Raw genomic sequence first — 26,250 nt, forward strand, 5'->3', positions numbered from 1 at the left:
GTGAGGGTACCACCAAATCGCAGTCCACCCTGACGACATCCCTAAGATGGCCATCATCACTCCATTCAGGCTGTTCAAGTTCCTGAGGATGCCATTTAAGCTCAAGAACGCGGCACAGACCTTCCTGCGACCAATGGACATGGGGGGTCGAGACCTGGAAGGCACTTAGACGATATCCTGGTGGTGAGCAGAACCCGCCAAGCACATTTACAACACCTCCAAAACCTGTACAATCACCTACGTGAGTTCGGCCTTACTATCAACCTGGCTAAATGCCAGTTCGGGCTGAGCACGACTAACTTCCTGGGCCACAGGATTACCAAAGACAGGGCCAAGCAAGGTGGAGGCTATTTGGAACTTCCCGAGGCCCAGTACGACCAAAGGACTACAGGAGTTTGTGGTGATGATCAACTTTTATCACAGTTTCATCCCCACAACTGCTCGAGTGATGCGTCCACTTTTCATCCTGGACTTGACCTGAGGCAACGACTTCACACAAGCGTTCATGGAAGCAAAAGAAGCCCTGGCTAATGCTTCACTCCTGGCCTACTCCTGTACCCATCGCCCTCACGGTCGGTACCTCAGGAATAGCGATTGGTGGAGTTCTGGAGCAGCAGATAGAAGGAAGTTGCCGTCCGCTAACTTTCTTCAGCAATCAACTGTGGCCCACTGAGTTAAATCTCAGTGATTTTGATAGAGAGCTAGTGGCGCGGTACTTAGCCATCCACCACTTCCGGTACTTCTTCGAGGGAAGGGCTTTCACGGACCACAAGTCACTGACATTCGCTCTGGATAAGATCTCCAATCCCTGGTTGGCATCCAGCAGAAACTCTTGTCTTTCGTCTCGCAGTACACCATCAATGTGATGCACACCTTGGGAAAAGACAATGTGGTCACGGATGCCTTGTCAAGACAGAGCATTATTCATTAAACATTAAAATATTCCATCAAAGTGTGCCACATTTTATCAAACTTAACATCAATTTTCAAAACATTACATCTAATCTTCTCAAGGTTCAAGCATAATTTGGAGGTATAGCGTCCTTTCATCTTAGCAAACTTCATCTTCTAACCATTAAAGTGGAAAAAGCTATCACATGGATATGCGACACCGATAATCTACTGTTCTCTATCACCATATCAAATAAATGTGTAATGGATGAGGTTGAATAGTAACCAAGAAAATACATTCCAATAGTGATCTAATGTTGAATAAGACTAAAACATATGGAATACTCTGAAGAAGCAACCCCATTACCACATGTGTCACATAAAGGGTTGATAGTAGGAAAAATCTTATCTAATTTATCTTTGGATAAATGTGCTCCATGTGCTATCTTGAATTTAATAAGTGAATGATATGCACAAATGGATAAGGAATGGACCAATTTTAAACACTTGGTCCATATATCTTTGGAAAGAATAATTTATGTCACTTTCCCAGGCCCTCTTAATTTTATTCATAGAAACATAACATATTTTAGAAATTAATCCATAAATGAATCCTATTAAACCCTTTAGACAAGGATTTAACCCAAAAAAAGTCAATATAATTACAATCATGGGAGAAGGAAAATCTCTAACTTGTAAATATCTAAAAAAAGGAAATTAGGGAGATTAAATTTATGTGACAAATGCTCAAAAGTCTTAATACAGCAGTTTACAAATAAGTCAAAAAATGAAGTGATTCCTTTTTCATGTATGAAAAACATGATCAAGGCAAAATGGAGGGATAAAGAAATTATTAATAATTGGAGCAGATAAAGAAAAATATTCATTTCAAAACAGCACCTGAATTGTAACCAAATTCATAACAAATTTTTGGTGACCGAACTGCCTATTAATTTATTCACCTTAACCAAAGAAAATGGAGGGAGGCACCAAGTAGTGTAGCCAGAGCAAATTTGTTAAAACCTTTCAGCTCTGTGATGTTCATTCTGGGCAGTCCAATTTATCTATATAATAAATCCAGAAAATAATATTTAATATTAATAACCCAATAATAACGTCTCATGTAAGGCAAAGCAAAACCCCCATTTTTTTGAATATTTTTAAATATTTGCTTTTAAACTATGATTAAAGTTGTGATTCTAACTAAGCTGATAGCAAAACTTAAAGTGTTAGAGTACCATACAAGTATAAAAAATATGTTCTACTTGTGTTGTAACCAAGTTATCTTGAGGTGAAACCTAACATGTGGTCTTTGAACTGTATATGGTTATATGGTTAATAACAAGCAAATTTCCAGTCTGCAAAGTTCCCAAAATAACAATTAATTTTGGATTTCTCTCAAGTTTACTTATAACCAGCTAATACTAAGTGCCCTTCTGTCACACTGGTTGAGATCTGATACACCAACATTCCACAAGGATAGAACTTTTTATATTTCTGGTCAAAACAACTTTGAAAGACTATTATTGAATATAAATGCCTTTTTTGTATCCCCCTTAATAAGGTCATGGATGGGAACAAACCATAGAGACAGATAGGCAATTACTCTTTATGCCAATTCACAGAACAGTGCTAAATTCTTGCTAATGGCCATTGGAATAGGGAAGAGAATGATCAGTTTAACACTACATTTGTATTCCTCTGATACTTCACTGGAATGTCATCCTGTCAAAGAACGTATTCTGGTAGGTTAAAATCAACTCCAATATGTGAAAGACTAACAAATGATGTGACACACAAAGAAATATAAATGCCTTCTTGACCTGTGACTCATGATATACGACTAGTGCACATCTTTGAATGAGGCATACGAGTTTGTATAACTGTACTATGACTGAGACCTGGCTTAATTTCAGCTGGCTGCAACTAATAAAAATGAGGAAGAAAGCCTACTTATGTATATTTAACTGGTATTGTAATTCATTACTTTGAAATATTTCAGAAGGGAACATTCTGCCTAGACTGTAGGAGTTAGAAAATGTACTTCTGATTCTAAGAAAGCTAATCATGTTAAGTTCCTCTTTTATAAGAAACCAAACACATGCTAAATTTCTTAGTCAAGTTTAATTTTAATGTGCTCCTCAAATAAATAAATACATTTGGTATTTAGGTTATGATATTTTAATTATATTTGTACTTTTCAAAGAGTATTCTGTCCTCTGCTGCAGCGATGATAATGGAATTTCACATTTGCCTTTTATTGAAAATAAAACAGTCGTTTTTCTGGCCTTGTTGCAGTATTATAACTCGGTGATCATTAAAAGAATGTGAATAGGTTAGGAGAAGAAGAAGGAAATCCTAATCTTGGATTTCTGGCAATTCCACTCATGGTTCATAAATTAAAAGTCACAGCATAGACTTGATGCAAGCATTCTCCGCCTGATTTGAACTTTCCTATGATTATCACATTTATGATGAGAATTAGATCACATTCCTCTGTACAAAGAAGGAGAAAAATATTCCTTAGTATTACAGAGGAAAAAGTCATCTTTTTTATCAAATATTTGTATCTGAAGTTACATATCACAGAGGGATGATTAACATGGTATTATTACACTTCTCTGCCTTGCTAGCAGATCTACGGACTTTATTTATGGATTTTCATTTTGTAATTTTCTTTAATTAAGCTTTTTATGTTGGCCAATAATGCAATTTTACCCATAGTTTGGCGATATGTTTTTAAATATACTTACAGTTCTCCAATTCATGGAAATGACATGAGGGGATTTAAAACTTTCTTGTAGAACCATCCAGGCCTTTGTTGCTTTTCGCCTTTCCCAAAAAGGCATTATGTATAAAAGCAGGAGAGGAGCATGTTGCACCCAGTGGGCCTCAGGCCTTGCTAACTGATATGCAACTGCACATTTTTGTTTGGAATCAGTTTCAGTACGAGTCACCTGCTGAATTCTTGTCCCACCTCCAGCCAAGCTTTCATTTGCTTTACCCCTCTTCTGCCACCAGCAGCAATGCCTTACCCACCTCTTCAGTGAAATGACTCAGCATTACTTACTAATTGTAGAAAGACAAGATACAAATCAGGAACACAACATGCAACCGTTGTTACAGATCAGCACACTTATGAACGATGAAATGTTGCTCTATTTAAAGTGCACCAATAAGCTTTGTGAGAAAGCCTCAGTGAAAACAACTAGAACTCCTCAAATTATAATATATTATGACAAATAGTTTCCTTTTGTGCAAACTTTGACTAGGTTGCTATTCATTTCATGGAAATACCAATTACTGAAGGATTTATTTATTCCTATTTCTGTGGAGGAGTGGTCTGATATGTGTTTGAATAGTGTTACAAAATTAATTAATGTACGATATAGTTTGGTTAATTATAACTTTCTCCATCAGTTATATTTAACTCCTGAAAAATTGAAAAAATATGGATTTAGTGGGTCAGATTTGTGTTTTCGATGTGGCAATCAGACAGGTACTTTTTTTTACACTCGGTCTGGAAATGTAGAAAGGTTAAGCCCTTTTGGGAACACGTGATCAAATTTTTTGTGAGATTTATTCCAAATAGATTTATATGTGGATCCATGGGCATGCTTATTGGGATACGTGAATACAATTATGGCAAACTTATATTTGGAGAAACCTCAAATTGCATTTATTCATTTAGGATTGGCGGTGGCTAGAAAGTGTATAGCTGTAACTTGGAAAAATGATGGTGAATTGAATATATAAAGGTGGCACAATGAAATTCAATCATGTATTTATTTAGAGAAAATAATGTATAATTTGTGAAATAATTATTCTTTTTTTTAAGATGTGGAATTTGTATTTGGAATGTATAGGTTTAGATGTTAAGTAAAAGCCTTATATGTGTTGAAAGATGTAAATAGAGGGCACATCATACAACAACCTGTTATGATAGATTGTAATTGTGTTTTTTAATATAAGCTCCGTAGGGGGGAGGGTTATAAGGGGTTAGATAGATGGGAGGGAGAGGAGGGAGGAAATAGAAGGTAGTTTTAGATTATACTTAGTTTTTTTTTGTTTTGTAAAATTCTTAAATAAACTTTTCAAAAAAAAAGAAATAGCAATTACTGATAGCAGAGTCAGAATTTGACACCACAGAAACAGGTCCTTCAATCTGTCCATACCAATCAAGCTAGACCCATTTCCCTGCTATCAGCCCTTATCTCTCTAAACCTTTCCTATCCATGTACTTGTCCAAATATCTTTGAACATCACAATTGTCCCTGCTTCTACCACTTCCTCTGTCACTTTGTTCCATACATCCACCTGCCTCTGTAAGTGCCCCTCTGTTCTTTTTTTAAATCTCTCCCCTCTCACCTTAAATGTACGTCCTCGAATTCTAGATTCCTCTCACATCTGCCCCCCTCCCAATACTCACATTCCACCTTAAGCAATCTCTATGCCATCGGTGCTCTGTGGTTAGTAAGGGATTGGTTAAAGTGGTATGTGAGTGGGAAAAAAAGTTGAGAACCATTGCTCTAAACCCAATTGTTACTGAAATATTTTGCTTGAGAAAAATTGTCATTGGCCATTTCCTTTGGAGTTATGAAACTGTGCACCTAATGAGTCAATTAGGTATGATTAAAACAGTGGTTTTCAAACCTTTCTCTTTCCACTTAGATCCCACTTTATACAATCCCTTACTAATCACAGAGTATTTATGGCATAGAGATTGCTTTAAGGTGGAATGTGTGTTTAGGGGCCAGTTTGAAAACGACTGATTTACATTTTCTAAATCCCAAATGATTTATGTAAGGTCCCACCCATAGCTTCCTACGCTCCAGGGAGAAAAGTCTCTTTTCATTCCTTATCATCCAGCCTCTCCTTGGTAATTCAAGCCTACCAATTCTTGTCGATTTGAATCTTGTTTGAACCATTTCTAGATTAATGAGACCAAAACTGTGCACAGTGCTCCTAGTGCAATTTGATCAAGGTCTTCTACAGTTGTAGCGTGATGTTTCTGCTCCTGTTCTCAGTGCCCTGACAATGAATGCAAGTACCCCCAACTCTCTTTGTTCCACAACATTCCAGAACACTCTACCATTCATAGTAAATGTCTGGACTTGGTTTAACAGTTAAGTGTAACAGTTAAATTCCATCTGCCATTCTTTGTTCCACTTTCCCAGTTCTCAATTTTGTTGTGATCTGAGATCATCTTTTTCACTGTTGGGTATCCCATCAATTGTGGTGCAATCCACCACTTTACCAACCAGGCTAACTACATTGTCATCAAGTTACTTATACAGTAAATGACAAACAGTGGGCACAGTACAGATCCGTGCAGCACATTATTACCACAGGCTTCCATCTGAGTACCAACTTTCCATGACCACCGTCTGTTTCCTACCATCAAGCCAGTTCAGTTCATTATCAAATTGGCCACCTCACCCTGGATTCCTTGCACTCTGATCTTCCTGACCAGCCTAACATGCAGGTCTTCCTTTCCATGCTTAATGGCATAACTATATATCATGTCATCTGGAACAAATGGTTGAATTGTGATTGCAACAATATTTAACATTTGACCAGTGAGAGAAGTTTGGTTTGTGTAATGGCCTATGGTGGATTCAAAACTATCTGTAATTTTTTTTGTGGCTATGGACAGAGGAGTTCCTGTACCAAGCTGCAATCCATCTCATCAGGGTAGTTTCAAGGGTGCATCTATAAAGATTAGTAGGAGACATTGGGGACATGCTGAATTTCTTTACACTTCTCAGGAAGTGGAAGCGTTGGTGTGTCTTCATGGCTGTAACGTCAATGTATTGGACCAGGACAAATCGTTAGTGATATTTACATCAGAAAACTTAAAGCTCTCTACCATTTGCACCTCAGCACCATTGATGCAAACCGGAACATGTGTTCCATCTTGCTTTCTGAAGTCAATGACCATTTTGCTGACATTGAAGGAAAATTGTTATTCTGTCACCATGCCACTGGACTATATACAGTATCTCCTTCCTACACTCTGTCTCGTCATTGTTAGAGATCTTGTCTCCAACTGTCGTGTCACCTGCAAACATATATGAATTAGAGCAATATTTGGCCACAGAGCCATGAATGTATAAGGAGTAATAGTAAGGGGCTGAGTACACATCCTCGCAGGGCTTTGGTATCAAAGATTATCATGGAGAAGGTGTTTTCATTAATTTTCATTGGTTGCAGTTTGCAGGTCAGGAGTTTGGAAATGAGTTTGATGGAGACTACGGTGTGAGGCAGGGCTGTAGTCAATAATTAGTAAGTTGGGTGCAGGCACAGGGAGATGGCGATTGCTGTGGTCCTCTTGCAACTGAGGGTGAATTGTGGTGGATCAAGTCTGGCGTGGTTAACGTAGCACTAGTGCAACGCTGTTGCAATGCCAATGATCAGGACCAGGGTTCGAATCTAGCACTGTCTTTAAGGAGTTTGTACGTTCTATCCATGTCTGGGTTTCCTCCAGATGCTCTCATTTCCTCCCACATTCAAAAACGGATTGGGGATTGTAGGTCAATTGGGTGTAATTGGGTGGTACAGGTTTGTGGGCCAAAAGGGCTGTATGTCTAAATTTAAAAAAATAATTTAAGGTGACTTGGGAGGCTGGGGTTAATGTGGGCCATGATCAATCTCTCGTGATGATAGATGTCTGAGCCACTGGGCTTATTGTTTTCCTTTGCTTTTTCTGGCACTAGTGGTCTTTGTAAAAAAGATGAGAACTTCAGACTACTGTACAGTCGGAAGAGATTAAAGGTGTTCATGACTGCTCCCACCAGCTGGTCAATCTAAATTCTTAGGGCATGGCCAAGGTCTCCTTCCAGGCCAGTTGCCTTTCGCAGATTAACTCAGGAAGGCCAATTAGGCATCAGTCAGTAACCGTTGACCATGGTGGATCACAATGACTCACTGAGTTTTCATTCAAAGTGAGCCTGCTTCTTTGCCCGGCTTTGCTTGTAGCCCACAATGGCATGCATGCCACAATTCACAGGTGTTTGTGAGGTTGATTTCATACTCCAGTTTGGTCTGGTATTTCCTCTTAGCATCCCTGATACCCTTTTAGAGGTCATACCAGGATTTCTTGGATAAATCAAGGTCACCCATCCTACATTTTTCACAAATACTTGTAATCTCAAATGGCATTGTTCAAGGGACTTTTCCTAATGAAGGGCACAAGCCTGAAACATTGTTTACCCTTTACTTCCTATGGATGCGGTGTGACCTGTTGAGTTTCTCCAGCACATTAATGTATTGCACTTGACCCCAGCATCTGCAGATTTTCTTGTTTAACTCCTTATTTTTATTTTGGTTGCTTTTCATAAACATGAGCAAATCAAAAAGTACCAATCAAATATGTACATTTAGGTTTTTGCCCTACGGATCTGTAGTGTTCATAAAGTTTGGTGGCTTTGGAGATATTTTAATTCTGAGCACACGCACACTCTAACTTGACAACTCTAACAGTTTACAAAGAATGCTGGTCAGATGCAATTATACATATTTATCAAGAGAACTAATTAACATAATTATTCTGTACAATAAAATACAACTATAATTTCATTTGCTCCTTTGAGCATTTTTTCTTTGTGGTTCATGTTCATCATTGATCATGTTCCTTCATGGAAGTAGTTAAAACCAAGTGTTTTTGAAATTATAATTAATTAATTATAAATTATGTTTGCACACTATAGTGAGATAAAATATATTTTCTTCACACTTGTAATTACTTTTAAATTTGTCATACAGTAAGTTTACGATTATCTGAAATGCTTGGGGTCTGACCTATCTCAGTTATCCGGATCTTTCGGATAATCAAGAAATTTCTTTAAGCAGACCAGTAGTACCAGCAGAACACTTAAATCTGCAGTTAAACAGTAACAAATAACAACAGAAGGTTTTTCAAGCATGAAATAATGTTTAATTCTTACCCAAAAAAATGTGATCTCTGCTTACAAAATGCAGCAACAAACATTAGAATTTTGCGCGATGGTTTTTTTTCCAATGTTTCTTCCAGTGTCATCTGCCTTATTAACAATAGTTTTTGTCTTAGCAATCTATCTTTGATTCTATACATGGACATAATTTCTTCTTCTGTTAGGAATGCATGCTCCTCTAGTGCCTCATTAAGTCCATCAACCATGTTCACAATGTCATCTACAGGCACTTTTTCTACAGTGTCAACCAAGTCCTCTTCATCATGTTCATCTGGATGCAGAACAAGTTTAGCTATTTCACCATCGGTCAGTGAATGAACAACTGGAGCATCATTATCAATTTAAAAAATTTCTACAATACCCTTTTCTTCCAGCTTACTGATGGACTCGGAAGGAATATTTTATGCATATGCAAGGAGATCTGGCAACATTTTTTTCTCCCCAGACACACAGAATCCTTCAAAATCACCATTTTCTTCTTCATCATCCAGGAACATAGTTGCAGGCCAGAAATTATGCCAGGCATGTACAACTGTTTCTTTAGTCATTTTGCTCCAAGTATTGCCAGCAGTATAAATGGCATCCTTTTGGAAACCCACCACACCCAAGCCTCTGTTCACTGTTGATAGCATGTTGTTCAAGAAAATGTTTCTGTATTCACTCTTCAGTGATACCTTGGTCAAATGGCTGAATTAAGGAAGTCACATTTGGGGGAAGGTACATGAGATGAGCTTTATGTTGGTTTAGACTTTCAACTGGAGGATGAGAAGTATAGTTGTCAAGAAATTTTTAAAATCTTGCCGTCGTCATCCAGTCCAGCTTCCCTGCAGTGAGCATGACCCACTAGCACCAATCAGAAAAGATATCCTTGGTGACCCATGCCTTTCTATTGGCATAATAATGGACTGGTAAGAAATTCATTCCTTTAAAACATTGAGGACGCAAACTTTTGCCTATCACAGCCAGCTTACACATATGCGTGCCTGCTGCATTAACATATCCTAGCACAGTTATTTTGTCCTTGGCATCCTTAATTCCTGTAGGGGCTGTCTCATTAGCTGTTGTCAATGTTGTTCTGGGGCAAAAATGCCAAAACAGTGATGTTTCACTGGCATTATAGACTTGTTCTGGCATCAGGTTTACATCAGCAATGATCTTGGCAAACTCGTCAATGAATCTCTCTGCTGCTTCGTGATCAGCAGATGCTTTTTTGCCTCTCATCTTTAACATTTTAATGCCATGTCTTTTCTTAAATCTGCTCAACCAGCCTACTGAATATTCACAGTTCCTTTCGAGTTTTAGTTCATCATGATAGAGCTTTGCTTGTTTCAAGATCAGCAAACCATTAAGTGGCATGTGTTCACTGTAATGCTGTCAGATCCACTCCATCAATACACACTCCAGTTCTTCATTTTTACCTTTATACAGTGTTTTTCTATCTTTCATTAACTTCTGTTCTTCACTTTCAGAATAGAACTCCAACAATTTATCCTTCTGTTTCCTTGGGTCATAGATTGTGGTCATTCCAACACCAACTCCTCTGTTAGACGTTTCACACTCAGACTACTGTCGAGTTTCAACAGCAGCTTGACTTTCTGTTCTATAGACAGAGATAAACGCTTCCTCCTTTTCTTCTCACTGACATCAACAGTGCTATCAGCAGACCTTTCTGCCATTGCAGCTATATCTTTGAACAGTACATTAGAGCTCCGTTGATTCAAAACGGTGCTAACAGTGCAACAGACTCTCACCAGGGCTGTATCTTTGAACAGTACACGAGATTATTCAAAATGGCGCTATCAGCACGGCAGATCCCCCACCAGAGATGTATCTTTGAACAGTACACGAAAGCTCCGTTGATTCCAATGGTGCTAACTGCTCAACAGACCCCGACCTGAGCTGTATCTTTGGACAGTAATTGAGAGCTCTGTTGATTCCAATGGTGTCAGAGCCTCACTTGAGCAGTTGGGTGAAATCTTGCCCTTGCAGCTGTATCTTTGACAAGTACACGAGTGCTCCGTTGCTTCAAAATGGCGCTAACTGTATGTCAAACCCCCACTTGAGCACAATGGGTAAAAATATTCAACTTTTTTCAAATTTGTGACATCATGTCTCGGCCAAAAAAAGAGTTGGATATTTGAGAATTTCAGTAGATCGGTTTCCGGGTAATTGGAAACATACTGTATTTTATTTTTGCCATTCAGAATAAATTTAAGTTTAATATTTTTTCTCATAAATATTCGATTCAGTTGATCAGATAATCTGTAGCCTGCAAGTCATTTGATACTTAACTCAAATAATTTTCTCAAAGGCAAATGGAAAGCTATTTGATTGTTCCCAAGTTTTTACACACACATTACCAGTACTACATAATCAATCAGAGAAACTGGGGGCTTTAAAATTGTCAGATTTCAAAAAATATTACTGGGTGGCCCAGGTGAGGTTTTTTGCCTCACTCTTTGAGGAAGGGGGCACCCCCTCCTGGGCACAAATTGGACTACATGCACTAGGTGAAAAGATAGCAGGAGAGTTAATATACAAATGGGACATTAAATTTATTTCAAAGAAAACAGATAACTTCAGACATGACAAAGAATAAATCAATGTATTGGATTGAAGGTGGGGATATCTCCCAAAATGCCCTTGGCTCAGAACAACTTAATACCCATGACTCTGGACAATAAGATCCTGGACACCTGGTGCCAGAAAGGGATCAGGTGTATCGAGGATTGCTACAAGTGAGGGCAGCTCATGTCATTTGGGTAGTTCATGTTATTCGAGCAGTTGGGGAATAAATATGATTTGTCTAATAGAACATTCTTCTGCTATCTGCAACTTAATGGACAAATTGGGACCATTTATGACCCTGCCCATGTGTAGTGACATGGAGATTCTAATTTGAAGGGGGAATGTGCATAAGTTTATCTCCATAATGTATTTCATATTCCAAAGTGAGGGCCCAAAGCCGTAGTTATACAGGTCGAGGGAAAGGTGGGAATCGGACTTGGGCACAAGAATCCACGAGCAGTGCTGTTTATTTCTGTGCCTGGACAGCATGATGGCTGTTAATGCCTGGTACAGATTGGTACAATACAATTTACTGCATCAACTGTACTTCACACCACAAAAATTACATAAATCTAAATTAGAAATCTCAGAAATGTGCTTTAGATGCCGTGTGGAGATTGGAACCTTTATCCATTCAACCTGGCTGTGTACAAAGGTGAGATCCTTCTGGGGGACAGCTTGGGGACATTCTGAAAAAAATTACAAAGGTGAATTTTCCACAAGATCTGGAATTGTACCTTCTGGGAAGCTGTCCAAGTACCAAACTCAGTTTGTAAAGGTCGTCTTGGTGGTAGCCAGGAAATGTATAGTGGTCACGTGTAAGTCTGACTCCCAACTAAATATCACATGATGGAATGTAGAAATGCATTCCCCTGGAATGCAGAGTTGCATTCCCCTGGAGAAAATCACATATAATTTAAGGAGGAAATATGACACATTCGTTAAGAGTGTGGCAACCTTATCTGAAGTATATTGGTACGCAGATATGGCTATCTCCCTTCGGAATAAGGCTACTGAAATAATCTGTCCTAGCAAAGAAACAATTAGAATCAATGAAGTGGGATGTGGTGCAGATGACACACTCTTTTAGTTGTTATTTTTAATTCCTTAACTTTTATTACTTAGTCACCTTGGTTGTTTTTCCCTAGGCTTTTTTCTAGGTTTCTGTAGGGATTGTTGACCCTACCAGTATTTGTATTTTTTTATATCCTGAACCAAGCCATGAAAGACCCCAACAATGAAGACGCTGTTTACATCCGGTACCGCACGGATGGCAGTCTCTTCAATCTGAGGCGCCTGCAAGCTCACACCAAGACACAAGAGAAACTTGTCCGTGAACTACTCTTTGCAGACGATGCCGCTTTAGTTGCCCATTCAGAGCCAGCTCTTCAGCGCTTGACGTCCTGCTTTGCGGAAACTGCCAAAATGTTTGGCCTGGAAGTCAGCCTGAAGAAAACTGAGGTCCTCCATCAGCCAGCTCCCCACCATGACTACCAGCCCCCCCACATCTCCATCGGGCACACAAAACTCAAAACGGTCAACCAGTTTACCTATCTCGGCTGCACCATTTCATCAGATGCAAGGATCGACAATGAGATAGACAACAGACTCGCCAAGGCAAATAGCGCCTTTGGAAGACTACACAAAAGAGTCTGGAAAAACAACCAACTGAAAAACCTCACAAAGATAAGCGAATACAGATCCGTTGTCATACCCACACTCCTGTTCGGCTCCGAACCGTGGGTCCTCTACCGGCATCACCTACGGCTCCTAGAACGCTTCCACCAGCGTTGTCTCCGCTCCATCCTCAACATCCATTGGAGCGCTTTCATCCCTAACGTCGAAGTACTCGAGATGGCAGAGGTCGACAGCATCGAGTCCACGCTGCTGAAGATCCAGCTGCGCTGGATGGGTCACGTCTCCAGAATGGAGGACCATCGCCTTCCCAAGATCGTGTTATATGGCGAGCTCTCCATTGGCCACCGTGACAGAGGTGCACCAAAGAAAAGGTACAAGGACTGCCTAAAGAAATCTCTTGGTGCCTGCCACATTGACCACCGCCAGTGGGCTGATAACGCCTCAAACCGTGCATCTTGGCGCCTCACAGTTTGGCGGGCAGCAACCTCCTTTGAAGAAGACCGCAGAGCCCACCTCACTGACAAAAGGCAAAGGAGGAAAAACCCAACACCCAACCCCAACCAACCAATTTTCCCCTGCAACCGCTGCAACCGTGTCTGCCTGTCCCGCATCGGACTTGTCAGCCACAAACGAGCCTGCAGCTGACGTGGACATTTACCCCCTCCATAAATCTTCGTCCGTGAAGCCAAGCCAAAGAAAGATAATTTATATGACTTTGTGGGTCATGTGCAGGTTAGGGTTAATGTGATGTCCAAAACACAATTAAATATAGAGCTCCTATTGGTACCTTGACTAAGAGCATGCAACTCAATGCGGTACACACTGTATGGTAGAACACTATGCTTCAAAGTCTGATCAAACCATCAGAATATGAAATTAAAAAATAATCTAGAAAAATATATGAAAACGTCAAATGAAGACTATTTCATTACATCTAGTTTTGTTAAAATGTCAAAGGATGTCAGATCGATAGGCAAAAGTCCAAGTGTTTTAAAATAATAATTATGAATAACCTGGAAAGACTAATTTTCATAGGCCTTTATTTTTAGATTTTATTTTTCTTTTCCCCTTTCTAGCCCCATCCCCTGAGTCATTCATTCTATCTTAGCCAAGATGAGAAGAAGACAATCTGTTCTCAAGCTCTCTGCCAATGCCATTCTGTAACTAGCTGTCGAGAGGTTGCCAACACTAGCATAGAGTGCCTCTCCCTTCAATTTTTGCTCTCACTATCTTGCTATGGCAAGGTGCCTCGTTCTAATAATATGGCTGAATTTTAGAATTTTCTCTGTGAAGCATCACAACATGCATTAATGTTTTTTCAAAGCCAATCTTCTGAAGCTCTTGAACATCTTTAGTATCAACCCGAAATAGAAGAAGCCACATTGCATAATTTTATCATGATTTAATATTTCTTTTCATATTTAAACGACATTTATTACAAAATCAGGGTAAAATTGGTAACCTTATAACTGCAATAAAAGATGATCCTGACAAGATTTAATTTACAATTATACAACATAAGCTTTAATAATTTTGATGAACATATTGAAAAATAGGTTAAATGATTTTTCATTAGTCAGTGAGGATAAACTCACTTGATGATTCCAAAATAATTCAAAAGCACCCTGTATAATTGGCAATATCACCCAGAAGATTAGAAGACCATAACCGAAGGCAGCACGGTTAGCACTGAGGTTAGCGCAACGCTATTACAGCACTAGCGACCCAGGTTTTAATTCATCACTGTTTGCAAGGAGTTTGTATGTTCTCCCCATACCTGCGGAGGTTTCTTGTTTCCTCCCACCCTTCAAAAGGGTATGGGGGTGGTAGGTTAATTGGCGTATTTGGTGGGGCACGAGGTAGTAGGCCGGAAGGGCCTGTTACCATGCTGAACGTTTAAACTTAAGCCTGTGACCATGCTTTATCTCTAAATTAAAATCACTACTAATGTGGTCACAATCTCTTGAGCTCCACTTTCCAAAACCTTTGGGTGTAATCCCATCTTGGCCCAGGTAACATGCACCTTCAGCTTCCCAAGCACCATCTCCTTAGTAAGAACAGCTATACTCACACCTGCCCCCTCAATCTCTCAAATTTTTGGCCCATTACTTGTGTCTTCCACAGTGAAGACTGATGCAAAATAGCTGTTCAGTTCATCAGACATTTCTTTGTTCCCCATTACCATTTTTCCACCATCATTTTACAGCTGCATGATTATCCATTCTTGAATCTCTTACTCTTTACATATCTGAAAAAGAATCTGGTGTTATATTATTGGCTAGCTTACTTTTATATTTCATTTTCTCTCCCCTTATTGCCTTTTTTGTTGCCTTAGGTTGTTTTTTTTTAAAGCTACTCAACTCCTCTGTCTTCCCACATAATTTTTGCAATACCCTCTCTACCTCTTTTGCTTTTATACTATCTCTGACCTCTCTTGGCAGCCACCTGCCTCACTCTCCCTTTAGAATGCTTTTTCTTCCTTGGAATGAAATGATCCTGCATCTTTTAAATTACTGTACTGTATTCCCAGAAATGTTTTTTGATTTTTGTTTTAATCTTCCCACCTCTGCAGTTTATTGCTCCAAGAATTTTTCAGCAACCAGGCCAATATTACCATGACAATAATTTCCCCTTTGAATAAAAGTTGTATTGTTTCTGACACACAATTGGGTCAAGGTACACCATGTTCCTTCCAATAGAAGTTGTATCAGTTTTTGTCCTTCACAGCTGGCTGAAAACACAACAATAAAATCTCAAAATCTCTAAGTGATTCTGCTGTATGGGATTACATCATATATTTTTATGTTTACATTGGACAACCAAGTGTACAGCACCTAGTTGAGAATTTAATTATTTGCTATTGAGAATCTGAACATGAGCACTTACATACAGGGACAGAGCTCACAGCAGTTAAATACTTAATGCAGTGTGCTGATGTGAAGTGCATGACCACTTTCTGCACCAGTTCATCTTTGCACTGCAACTATAGTCCAAATGGTGTCAAATCAAAATTATGTGAACCTATTGTTCCAGGAAATCCTCTTGTCTCAGAAGTTTAGTCAGGTCAGATTCAAGGACTAATGATCAAGCATTCATTTCAATCATTTTCAACAGATCACCCTCCATAATTTCCACCACCCTCAAAAGTATTCTACCAGGCACATCTTCCCTTTAAGCATTTCAAAGAGATTGTACCCTCTCTAACTCTGGTTTGTTCTTCCATCTCAACTAACCATTTCATTTCCATGCAGGCAAAGGAGATTGAATGTCTGGCCTTCTAACATCTTATCCAGGGGCCCAAGCAGTCCTTCTAGGTCAGTGGTTCTCAACCTTTTTTCCCCCACTCACATACCACCTTAAGTGATCCCTTACAAACCACAGAGCACCTATGGCATAAGAACCCATAGGTGCTCTGCTATTAGTAAGGGATTACTTGACATGGTGTTAATGGAGAAGGGTTCAGAGAGCTCATTGCTGTATCTGACCCGACCTTGTTGGTTTTCGCATCGTCCCGCATCGGACTGGTCAGCCACAAACGAGCCTGCAGCTGACGTGGACTTTTTTACCCCCTCCATAAATCTTCGTCCGCGAAGCCAAGCCAAAGAAGACTTGACATGGTATGCGAGTGTAAAGAAAAAGGTTGAGAACCACTGATCTACATGAAATAGCAAATATGTTTTGCTTCCAATTCAGTAACCTTTTCTGTGGTGGAGAAACCCAAAAAGAAAATTGAGTGACTGCCTTACAAAAGCGCTCCATTCAGTCCACAGTAGTGACATGAGATTCAAGTTCCCCCTCTTTGTAATTTTTCGTTCTACTCACACTCTAACCTCTCTGACTTTGGTCTCCTACGCTGTTTGAGAGATGAGTAATGTAAGCTTGAAGAACAGCACCTTATTTTTTCCACAGGGTTTGTTGCAGCTCTCAGTATTGAATTCAAGCAATTCAGGTGATAAGCTTTTTCTCTCCTTCTGGATTTTTCAGCTTCGATTTTTCTTTGTTTCCTCTTCTGCCTCTAACTGTTGTATCTCTTCTTCACCCTTTTTCATTAAGATGATAGAACTTAAAACATCATCCACCTGAGACATTATTTTTGCTTCTCTCTCCTCAGATGTTACCTGGTTTGCTGAGAATTTGCTTCATTCCTGTTTTAGTAGAGGTAGGTTGGTATTACAGTAATCTTTAATCAATGTCCTTTTTCACATTGACTCCAAAGTCCTATGAGCATGGCACAGTGTTGAAAGTGAGTTTTCTTTCATGAAATTTTACATAGGTGTCTCTGATCACTACCAGCAGTGAAGAATATTGTGTATATCGGTAGTGGGGATGAAGGAGAATGTAGAGAGCATATTAGAAATTCTCCTGAAAGGGAAAGGAATGAAATTTAATAAATTGGCACTTTATTTTTTGCAATAGATTCGCAATTCATATGGGCATCGTTTTTGGAGGGAATCAAAATTACATTTCACTGTAAACTTCCCTTTGACTTATTCATTACTTTTGGTAGTGTAAGCAGGGGCATACAACACAGAAACAGGCTCTCCAGTGTAACTTCCCTCTGCCAACCAAGATGCCTTCCTCACGGAGTCCCAAGTGCCTGCAAATGTGTTCAATCTTTTGCATCTCTGAATTGCAATTGGACTGGCCTCTGCAATGGCACTGGACACTTCCTCATCCCACATAATGACCACCAACAGCCTCTCTCATCTTAAACCCATGCCCTCAAGTATTAGATTCTCCTACTCTGGGGAAAAAAAGATTGTGGCCATCTAACCTGATTTTCTAAACCTCAGATGGGGTCATCCCTCAGCTTCCTTTGTCCCAGCCTCTTCTCATAGCGCGAGCCAACCAGTTCTGGCCACGAGAGAAACACAAAGACTGTAGGTGCTGGAATCTTGAACAAATAATGAACTGCTGGAGGAACTCAGCATCCCTGACCATGGGAAGCAGCCACGACTGACCATGTCTCCATGTGACCCGCTCCGTTCCGAGAGGAGCTTTGTTATTTCCTCAGTCCCAGCAAGATGCATGCGGATCTTCGCCAATAACTCGAGTATGGCGACGAGAACGTCACGCCACATTCCAGCTGCCGTCTCCCCAACCTTGTTGTCCAGCTGCCAAACCCCCCCCCCCCACAACGTTCAACTCTTGTCTCAAATGACGTGCAATCTTGCACATAGCGCGAGGTCACAAACAGTTGTTTTGGGTCGACACGGCGGACGAGCAGCAGCGGCAGCTTCTCACTCCTCTTCCAACCTTTGCACGCTCATTTAATTCCGATAATGCACGCAGTTCTTGACCGAGGCCGTGCCAAATGCACAAATAGACAAGCGAATTACATTTGATCATAATTTCGAAAGGCAGCCGAAAAATGTAGAAGTGACACCTCGATCTGGAGTGAGTAACATATTAACGTGAAAGTTTAACTTGTTTGGATCGGGTCCCCGCAGGGCAGGTGCATTGGAGACCGGGGGGGGCAGACCCTGGTGTCAGGGTCTATTTAATTGGACAACACAGCAGCGGCCGAGACCTCCCCCCCGGCTCCCACGGCCGACTGACCTTTTCGGCGCTGCCGAATAGGTAAGTATCGCGAGAGCAGGCGCCGCGGAGACGAGTCCTTCCACCCCACAACAGTTGGCTGCGGCGCGGACACCAAACATCAGGGCCCGCAGATGAAGGGACCACACAGTGGCTGCGCAGACAAGGTGCCCACGCGCGGCCGCGCCGGCCCGGCCTCCTGCACCCGTCGCCGTGTCCAGGTGAGCGGCGGCACCTGGCGGGGCGCGCGCGTCGTCCGGCCGCGCTCACACCCCCACAGCCACGCGCTCCGGGCCGGGCGGCGAGGTGGGGTTGGGGGGGGGGGGGGGGGGGGGTCGCCTCAGCCTGTCTGCTTCGCTTGGGTCCCGTCCAACTTTTGCTGTGGCGCCGGCTCGCAGTTGTGCTGCGTGTATATTTTATCTCCTTACTTCCTCCTTCGGAGGTTTATCGCTGTTGCCTTTCCCTTTTCCAGGGCCGAAGTAACGAGGTAGAGTTTACTTTTCCAAGGAATATTGCAACTATAAAACTTTAAATCCTTTAAAAATCTGGGTTTATTTTTTTAACTTCAAGTTGTTTTACACTTTCAATTTTGGGTGTAACTTGTTTAACAAATGAATGATAAAATGGAACTCTTCTCCCCCCCCCCCCCCCCAAGCTTGGCTGCGAACTCGATTTAAAGGAACATATGGCATTAAAAGGAGCACAGCTGGAGGTAGCATTTACATTGCCCGTGATGTCAGAGCAGCTGACTCTCCTTCCAGCTTGTTCCTGGAGTTAGTGCCTTCCCTCTCTCTCTCTCGCCTGGTCTTTTCTGCTCCGGACCACCTTCCTCGGGATCCATTTGGATTTCCAACCTGTTTCCTGCGTGGGGTGTCCGAGGAGAGGAGGGGGTTGGAGAATTGGGAGCAAGGGGGCGTGAGAATTTGCTTTGATCGCGTTGTTGTGGTGGACAAGGTAGAAAGTAAACAGTTGTTTGCTTGTTATTCGAGCGATCGTTGATGTTATCGCACATGGTTTTTTTTAATATATAAAGTTTCAAAGTTTGGTTACTTTGGGAAGCGAGTTGCTTCAAATGGTGCTTACATTGCCTGACTGATAACATTTTGTTTTCTGTCAGCTGTCGTGTTTCAGTTGCCATCTGGGTGTTCGTTGCAAATTCGTGCATTTGTTAAGTTTGTCGGTTTCCTGCTCCTCTCGAAGATTTGGCTGTCGTGCATCTTAAATTATTTTGATGGCGCAGTTTTAATTGCATGCAGACTGAAACTTTTCGGTTTTAATTTCTGTTCGGCTTTCGTGTTTTAGGCGGTTATGAAGGAAGAATGGAGTTTCCAGACCATAGCCGGCAGTTGCTGCAATGTTTGAGTCAGCAGCGTCACCAGGATTTTCTCTGTGATTGTACTGTTCTAGTTGGAGACGTCCAGTTCAGAGCCCATCGTGCAGTGCTTGCTTCGTGTAGCATGTACTTTCATCTATTCTACAGGGACCAGCTGGACAAAAGAGACATTGTGCATTTAAACAGTGACATTGTCACAGCTCCTGCCTTTGGCCTGCTTCTTGAATTCATGTATGAAGGAAAACTTCACTTTAATAGACTACCAGTTGAAGATGTGTTAGCTGCAGCAAGTTACCTTCACATGTATAGCATTGTGAAAGTCTGTAAGGGGAAGTTGAAAGATAAAGAACTGTGTGGAGATGAAAAGATGAATGGTAATGCACTTGGACTGGTCAAAGAAGAGAGTTCTTCAGAAAGCGATGAACTGGTGTCCCATCGATTTGACGCACAAAGCAAGCAAAATTGTACGATTGTGGATTATAAAAATCCCAAAGGCAGTGAGAAGGTTAATGGATATTCGAGGAGATTGTCTGATCTTGTAGGGATTACTTCTGCGTCTACAGAGTCAGAATCATGCAATGCAACTACTGGAAAAGCAATGTCCAGTACCAAGAATTTCACGGGACTTGTGCCTCAACGAACTGTTGACCATATCAAGGCCTCGGCTGATGTGGACTGTGCTCTAGATCTGTCTTTCAAGCCTGTGTCTGGAAGAGATTTATTTTACTCTCATGTTTCTGGACAGCTGGCCTCCGAGAGCCAGCAGCAGGGCACCATGCCATTTGTTGGAGATGAACAAGAGTTGCTGTCAGACCAGGAGGAGAGTGAAGAAATGGATCCAGCAAGTCGGAACAGGAATTCTCCTAATGGCTTAATTCCAGCCTTTGGACCTGTATTCCCAGGCAATGGTGTGGCACACAACAAAGGAATAGAACAAGAACGGGAAGGAAGTGAGGATGAAATGCCATCAACTGATATTTCAAACACAAGAATGGTGATGTCAACAGGACATATTTTTATTTGTCCCCTCTGCAGCAAAGGCTTCCCAAGTCCACATGTTCTTCAGCTTCATCTGAGTACTCACTTCAGGGAAAAAGATGGTCCTCGTACAAAAATGCCTGCTGATGGTTCCATGCCTACTTGCTCACAGTGTGGGAAAACCTTTTCCTGCATGTACACGCTGAAGCGTCATGAGCGAACTCACTCAGGTGAGAAGCCTTACACCTGTGGTCAGTGTGGAAAGAGCTTCCAGTACTCTCATAATCTCAGTCGCCATGCAGTTGTGCACACCAGGGAGAAGCCACATGCCTGCAAATGGTGTGAAAGGCGTTTTACACAGTCAGGTGACCTGTATAGACACATGCGCAAGTTCCACTGTGGTCTTGTCAAGAACATTGCTGTCAGATAATGTTTCAAAGTTCATCAGAAAATCTCAAAATCCTATTTAAAACTGATGTGCATCTCTGGAACACTTGCATGGTTGCAGTTAAAGTATAAAGAAACAATTCCACTGCATGGCTTTCCTGCATTAAGTGTGTGAAAGGGCACTGCTTTCAAAATTCTATTCATAAAATTTAAAGCTGCAGTACTTAATAGGAAGGTTTTTTCAAAAGATTGTTTTTAATGTTGAATTATGCTAATGTCATACTTTTTTTTTAAAGTCAGGAGCTCTGGTCACTAAATGGTTGCCATTTTCCCCTTAGAGTTCAATGCATATAAATATACACCAATCAGGTATAGTAAATATTAGGGGAAGAATCTGATTATTTTGAAGATAAAATGTTAGTCAGCATTGAAAATCCAAAATCAAGCCACTAATTGAGCTATAGTTTGCTCTACAATTGTCACATAAAATATGACATTGCTAAATAAAGCTAATATTGGTAATTGTTAATTGACTTGAGTGTGGTCTGTTAAAGCCCAAGGGGGAAAAAAAAACTCTTCCTGAAATAGTTTAACAGTGCATAGTTACACTCAATAGCAATATGAAATTTCACTTGCAAATGAGAAGTAAATGGATTGCGATATCTTGCTCTATAGCACTGCAATTTTTGTCTGTGAAATTGGGATACTCTCGTCTTGTCGCCTGGACAAATTCAGTTATGAAGCGTTGCATTTTGTTTGCTGTGATTGGCATATAGCACTAAGAACAACTACTAAATGTTATTGCATTCTCCTGATGAAACTTGATATTGTATTTATAGCATTTTGGTTTGCGATGCAGTGGTTATTTTGTTTAATGTTCTATTTCGATAATTAAATTATAAAATATTTTTGGAACTTTAATTTTCTTCGAATATAGTGGTCTTTTAAAAATATCAATGCAGCAAGTGGGCAATGTTCTAAAAATTGATTCTATGCTTGAAAAGAGATTCATACAATAGCAATTACTACTGATCATCTTTAAGAATTTTCTTATTTAACCACATGAATTTTGTCTTTAATGAATTTCCTTGTCATACTGAACCATACCAGAACAACTACAAAATGTTTTGAAGAGGTAAAATGTGAATTCAGTTTCTTTTCTAAGTTTAAAGATCAAAAACCATTTAATGTATATTTTAAAGTTATCTTGCACACTTGAAAATATTTTGCACTCTGTTTTATTTGAATTTTTAATTCAATTTATCATAACTGCTTAATAAAATAGGCAATTCCAAGAAAAGAATTTACAAAAAAAATGGAGACCTAACCTAAAATATCAACAGGTCAAACAGGTTAAAATATGTAATAGTTTTGTATAATCAAAAAATTATTTATAGTTTTGTGATCTTTTCAGAGTTGTGTGTATTATTTGTATCCTTGAAATTTATTAATGGAGAGGTTTTAGTAACAATGTAGCAGAGACAATAGAATGGAGTTTTTTTACAAAAGTTTTATTGCTTTTTTTAAAAAAAATAGGAATTGTTTAAATTTTAACAGTTTAGTGTGGTCTTTAGAGGACAATCGGAAAATGAAGGGTGTTTTATATTATTGATTAAACCTGTTAGCGCTTATTCAACAAGATATCTGTTCAATTATTATTTGCCACTGTTTCAGTGTGTTATAAAACTGTGACAATCGTGACTAGACCTTTTTGTGTTTTTAGTTTTAACAATTTTTTTAAAAACTTTGTATAATAAGATTCCTAATTTTGTGTGCTTACATTTCTGTTCAGTGCAAAGTCTAAATGCCTGTATATTTTGTGAAGACGTGCCTTCATATCTTACCTCATTCAATGGATTGAATAATCAGCGCACGGTTGCATCCTGTTTAGAAAATTGAACAACTTATTAAAAAAAAACTGACATTTACTTCAGAGTGTTTATTTCTTAAATTATGAAAGATATAACTACATTTAATTGAGATCTACATTTGAGAAGTATCATTGTATAGATCCAATAAAAATATACAATGTTTTGCTGAAAGATGATCCTGATAAGTTCTTGTTCCAAGGTTTATGACTAAACTTGTTTTTAAAAATTGACAAGAAATTTCATGATTAAAATTACTTTCTGTGGTAGGTAGCGCAGATGTCCTTTCATAGTGGATCTCCATGGGATAGTTCAGCAACACTTGTTCTTTAGCAGCATGTTCAATGTGCCTGTTTATATAATGCCCAGCTAAAATTGTATGCTCAGTGTCTGGATTCATTTTAAAACCCCCTTATAATAATGTATTATTTTCACAATGAACAATATGTTTTTTTGCTGTTGTTTGTGCTTTGTTTGATCCTCTGATAGAAGGACTCCTTGTTACACAGTTATACCAATGAAATGTTGCATTAACAATGCTCCCAGAACAATGAAATATTTGTATCAAATTTTAATACATCCGTTATCTGAACATGAGACTGATTTGTTATCTCACTGGAAGGTTAGTGACTTTTAACGGAACAAAATAATTCTGTATGTGCCAAATAAATGTTATCACCATTTATTAATAGATTATTCTTCATAAAGTTATTAGATTTGTTTCTTAAATCATTGAACATAGTTTAATGACTGCTACTGTAATATCAGATGAGGAATGCAGACACTTTATAGAAGTTTTATACAGTAACACCATTGATTTGCTTTGAAGTCAGAATGGAAGTTTGTAGTGATTTTCATAATTTTTTAACTTGGTGCCATCTCTAACAATAATGTGATTTCAAAGGATTAACATACATCATAAAATACCAAAAAAGTCAATTTGTTACAATGCATTTTTATGGACTAATATGTAAAATAAAAATTCATGTATTTCTGATGTGTTAATAGTTTGACAAATATAACAAAGAATGTGTATTTGGTTCTATGTCAATAGGACTTTCAAAAGTAATTGTATTATTACACAAAAAAGTACCACAGAGAATAGTGTTTCAAAGGCCAGTTATTTTGCTGTGTACTTTGGAGATGATTGTTGGCTGGGACACTGAGTAGTTGCCCATTCCTGGAATAGTGTCATGGGATCTTTTTATGGTGATCTGAGAGGATAAACAAGCTTGGCTTAAGTAAAACATGAAAGTCTGCAGACACTGTGATTGAAGGAAAACCCCAATGCTGAAGAAACTCAGCAGGTCAAACAGTGTACTTTAAGTAGCAAAGATAAAAATACATGACCAGCTTGAGCCATTCATCAAGGTATGCAAATATCTCATCTAAGAGGTAGCATTCTCGATATGTAGCACCATTTGTTTCTACATTGAGGGTATGTTCACTTACTTTGAATGGGGTTTGACCTATTAGATATCAGAATTCACATGGTTGTGTTATAAAATTGTGTTCATATGGGTGATATGACAAATAAATGCAACATAAATTTTAAAAATTATGCTATTGAAAAGCAAAGTTTGTAGCAGGTGAGCTATTGCCAAATGATCCAATATCTAGTTTCTCCTCTCTGAACGTGCCTTTCTCAAATACTGAGATCGAGGGATTCAGTATAAACATAATGATCTGAACTGTGCTTGCTGTGGCTGGCGGTTCCAAAGGAAGCACTTGGCCACTGACAAGAAAAGGCATCCTTGGTTCTGCAGCAGGTCCTGGATGAGCTGAATGATGGATGGTAGACAAACATTTAAAATGTCACTGGACTCGTGTTCTGTCAGTGGACTCCTTTATAAAGTTTTGGAAAATCTCAACATTACAGTGGGGAATCTGTCTAAAGTGTAGGATCAGAAAAGTGCACACATGGAAACAACTGTTCACTTTAAACTAAGATTCCTGGAGGCTGGAAAATTACTGATTCAAATCAAGCAAACCACAAATGTTAATGCTTGTATTAGATTTCGGATTTCACATTTATTGTCAGTACAAACATGGTATCACATACAACCCTGAGATTCTTTCCTGCAGGTGAGGCAGAATTACTACTTAATGGTAGCATTTAAAAAATTACTCAACATGCACATAAACAGATAAAGAACTGTAAGCAAATGATGAATGGTAACAAACTGCAATAGAGAATTTTTTTTTAATCAATAAAGTGCAAAAGTAGGAGTCCCTGATTGAGTTTTGTTGTTGAGGAGTTTGATGGTTGAGGGGTAGCAGCTGTCCCTAAATCTGGTAGAATTAGTCTTGTGGCACTTGTACATCTTTCCTGATGGCAGCAGTGAGAACAGAGTGTGGGCTGAGTGGTGTGGATCTTTTGCTTGCTGTTGCTCTCCTAAGGCAACGTTCCCTGTAGATGTTCTTGATAATGGGGAGGGTTTTGCCTGTATCCATTACCTTTTTGGAGGGCTTTATCCTCAGGGACATTGGTGTCCTCATACCACACATCTGTACAAATCTGCTGGGGTTTCTGATGCCGTACCAAACCTCTGCAAACTCCTGAGAAGTACAAGTGCTGATGTGCTTTCTTCACAATGCCAATCGTCTGTTGGGGTCCAGGAAAGATTTTTAAAAATTCAATATTTTCAATTGTCACTTTTAAATGGCTGACTATCCTTCAAAGGTTGTCACCATAAAGCCTTGCTGCACCCCTATATTAACTGGCAGTCATCCCCCACATCTAGCGAGTTAAGTAGGAGTGAACAGAAGTTAAAATCTAGCTTGATTGGCCCAGTAGAGATATGAGAGAATGGAGATGATAGAAGCTGGAACAAAAAAAAAACAAACTGCTGAAGGAACACAGCAGGACCTGTAGAGGCAAGTGGATAGTCAACATTTCATGTCAACCCTTCATCAGGACTCCCATTTATTTGACTACCCATGGCAATCGTAACAATTGAGTTGATTTTGGAAGTTCTGAATTTAGAGCATTCTGGAATGTGCCTCATGATTCCCAAACTTCTTGAGCCCAGACCACTTCCTTAGCACCAGAGACCCACACACACACCATGCACCTCTTTCTCACTATTAGGTCAAC

The 26,250-nt window shown here is 39.7% G+C and overlaps 1 protein-coding gene and 1 long non-coding RNA gene across 18 annotated transcripts in view; one reads left to right on the plus strand and one right to left on the minus strand.

Moving 5' to 3' along the window:
- Positions 1–458: 458 nt before the first annotated feature.
- LOC138753493 (uncharacterized) lies at positions 459–3,898 on the minus strand. The gene is made up of 3 exons (XR_011351205.1): positions 3,645–3,898; positions 1,854–1,955; positions 459–873 (listed from the first exon to the last, which is right to left on the minus strand). It is a non-coding gene; the product is annotated as an uncharacterized lncRNA (long non-coding RNA).
- Positions 3,899–18,229: 14,331 nt separating this feature from the next.
- The window catches only part of zbtb42 (zinc finger and BTB domain containing 42), a 35,122-nt gene continuing 27,101 nt past the window's right edge, over positions 18,230–26,250 (plus strand). For 5 of the 17 annotated variants that reach the window (XR_011351204.1, XR_011351202.1, XR_011351201.1 and 2 more), the window contains exons 1-4: positions 18,230–18,446; positions 19,890–21,128; positions 22,396–22,420; positions 23,643–23,775. Coding sequence is in view for 12 of the 17 variants with exons in the window: in XM_069916561.1 (XP_069772662.1) it covers positions 19,907–21,128; positions 22,396–22,420; positions 23,643–23,775 (1,380 nt within the window). In the remaining 5 variants the exon portion in view is untranslated. The other 12 variants (XM_069916561.1, XM_069916557.1, XM_069916563.1 and 9 more) reach the window with 10 other exon arrangements.

Source organism: Narcine bancroftii, chromosome 2, assembly GCF_036971445.1.
Source record: "Narcine bancroftii isolate sNarBan1 chromosome 2, sNarBan1.hap1, whole genome shotgun sequence".
Taxonomy (NCBI): domain Eukaryota; kingdom Metazoa; phylum Chordata; class Chondrichthyes; order Torpediniformes; family Narcinidae; genus Narcine; species Narcine bancroftii.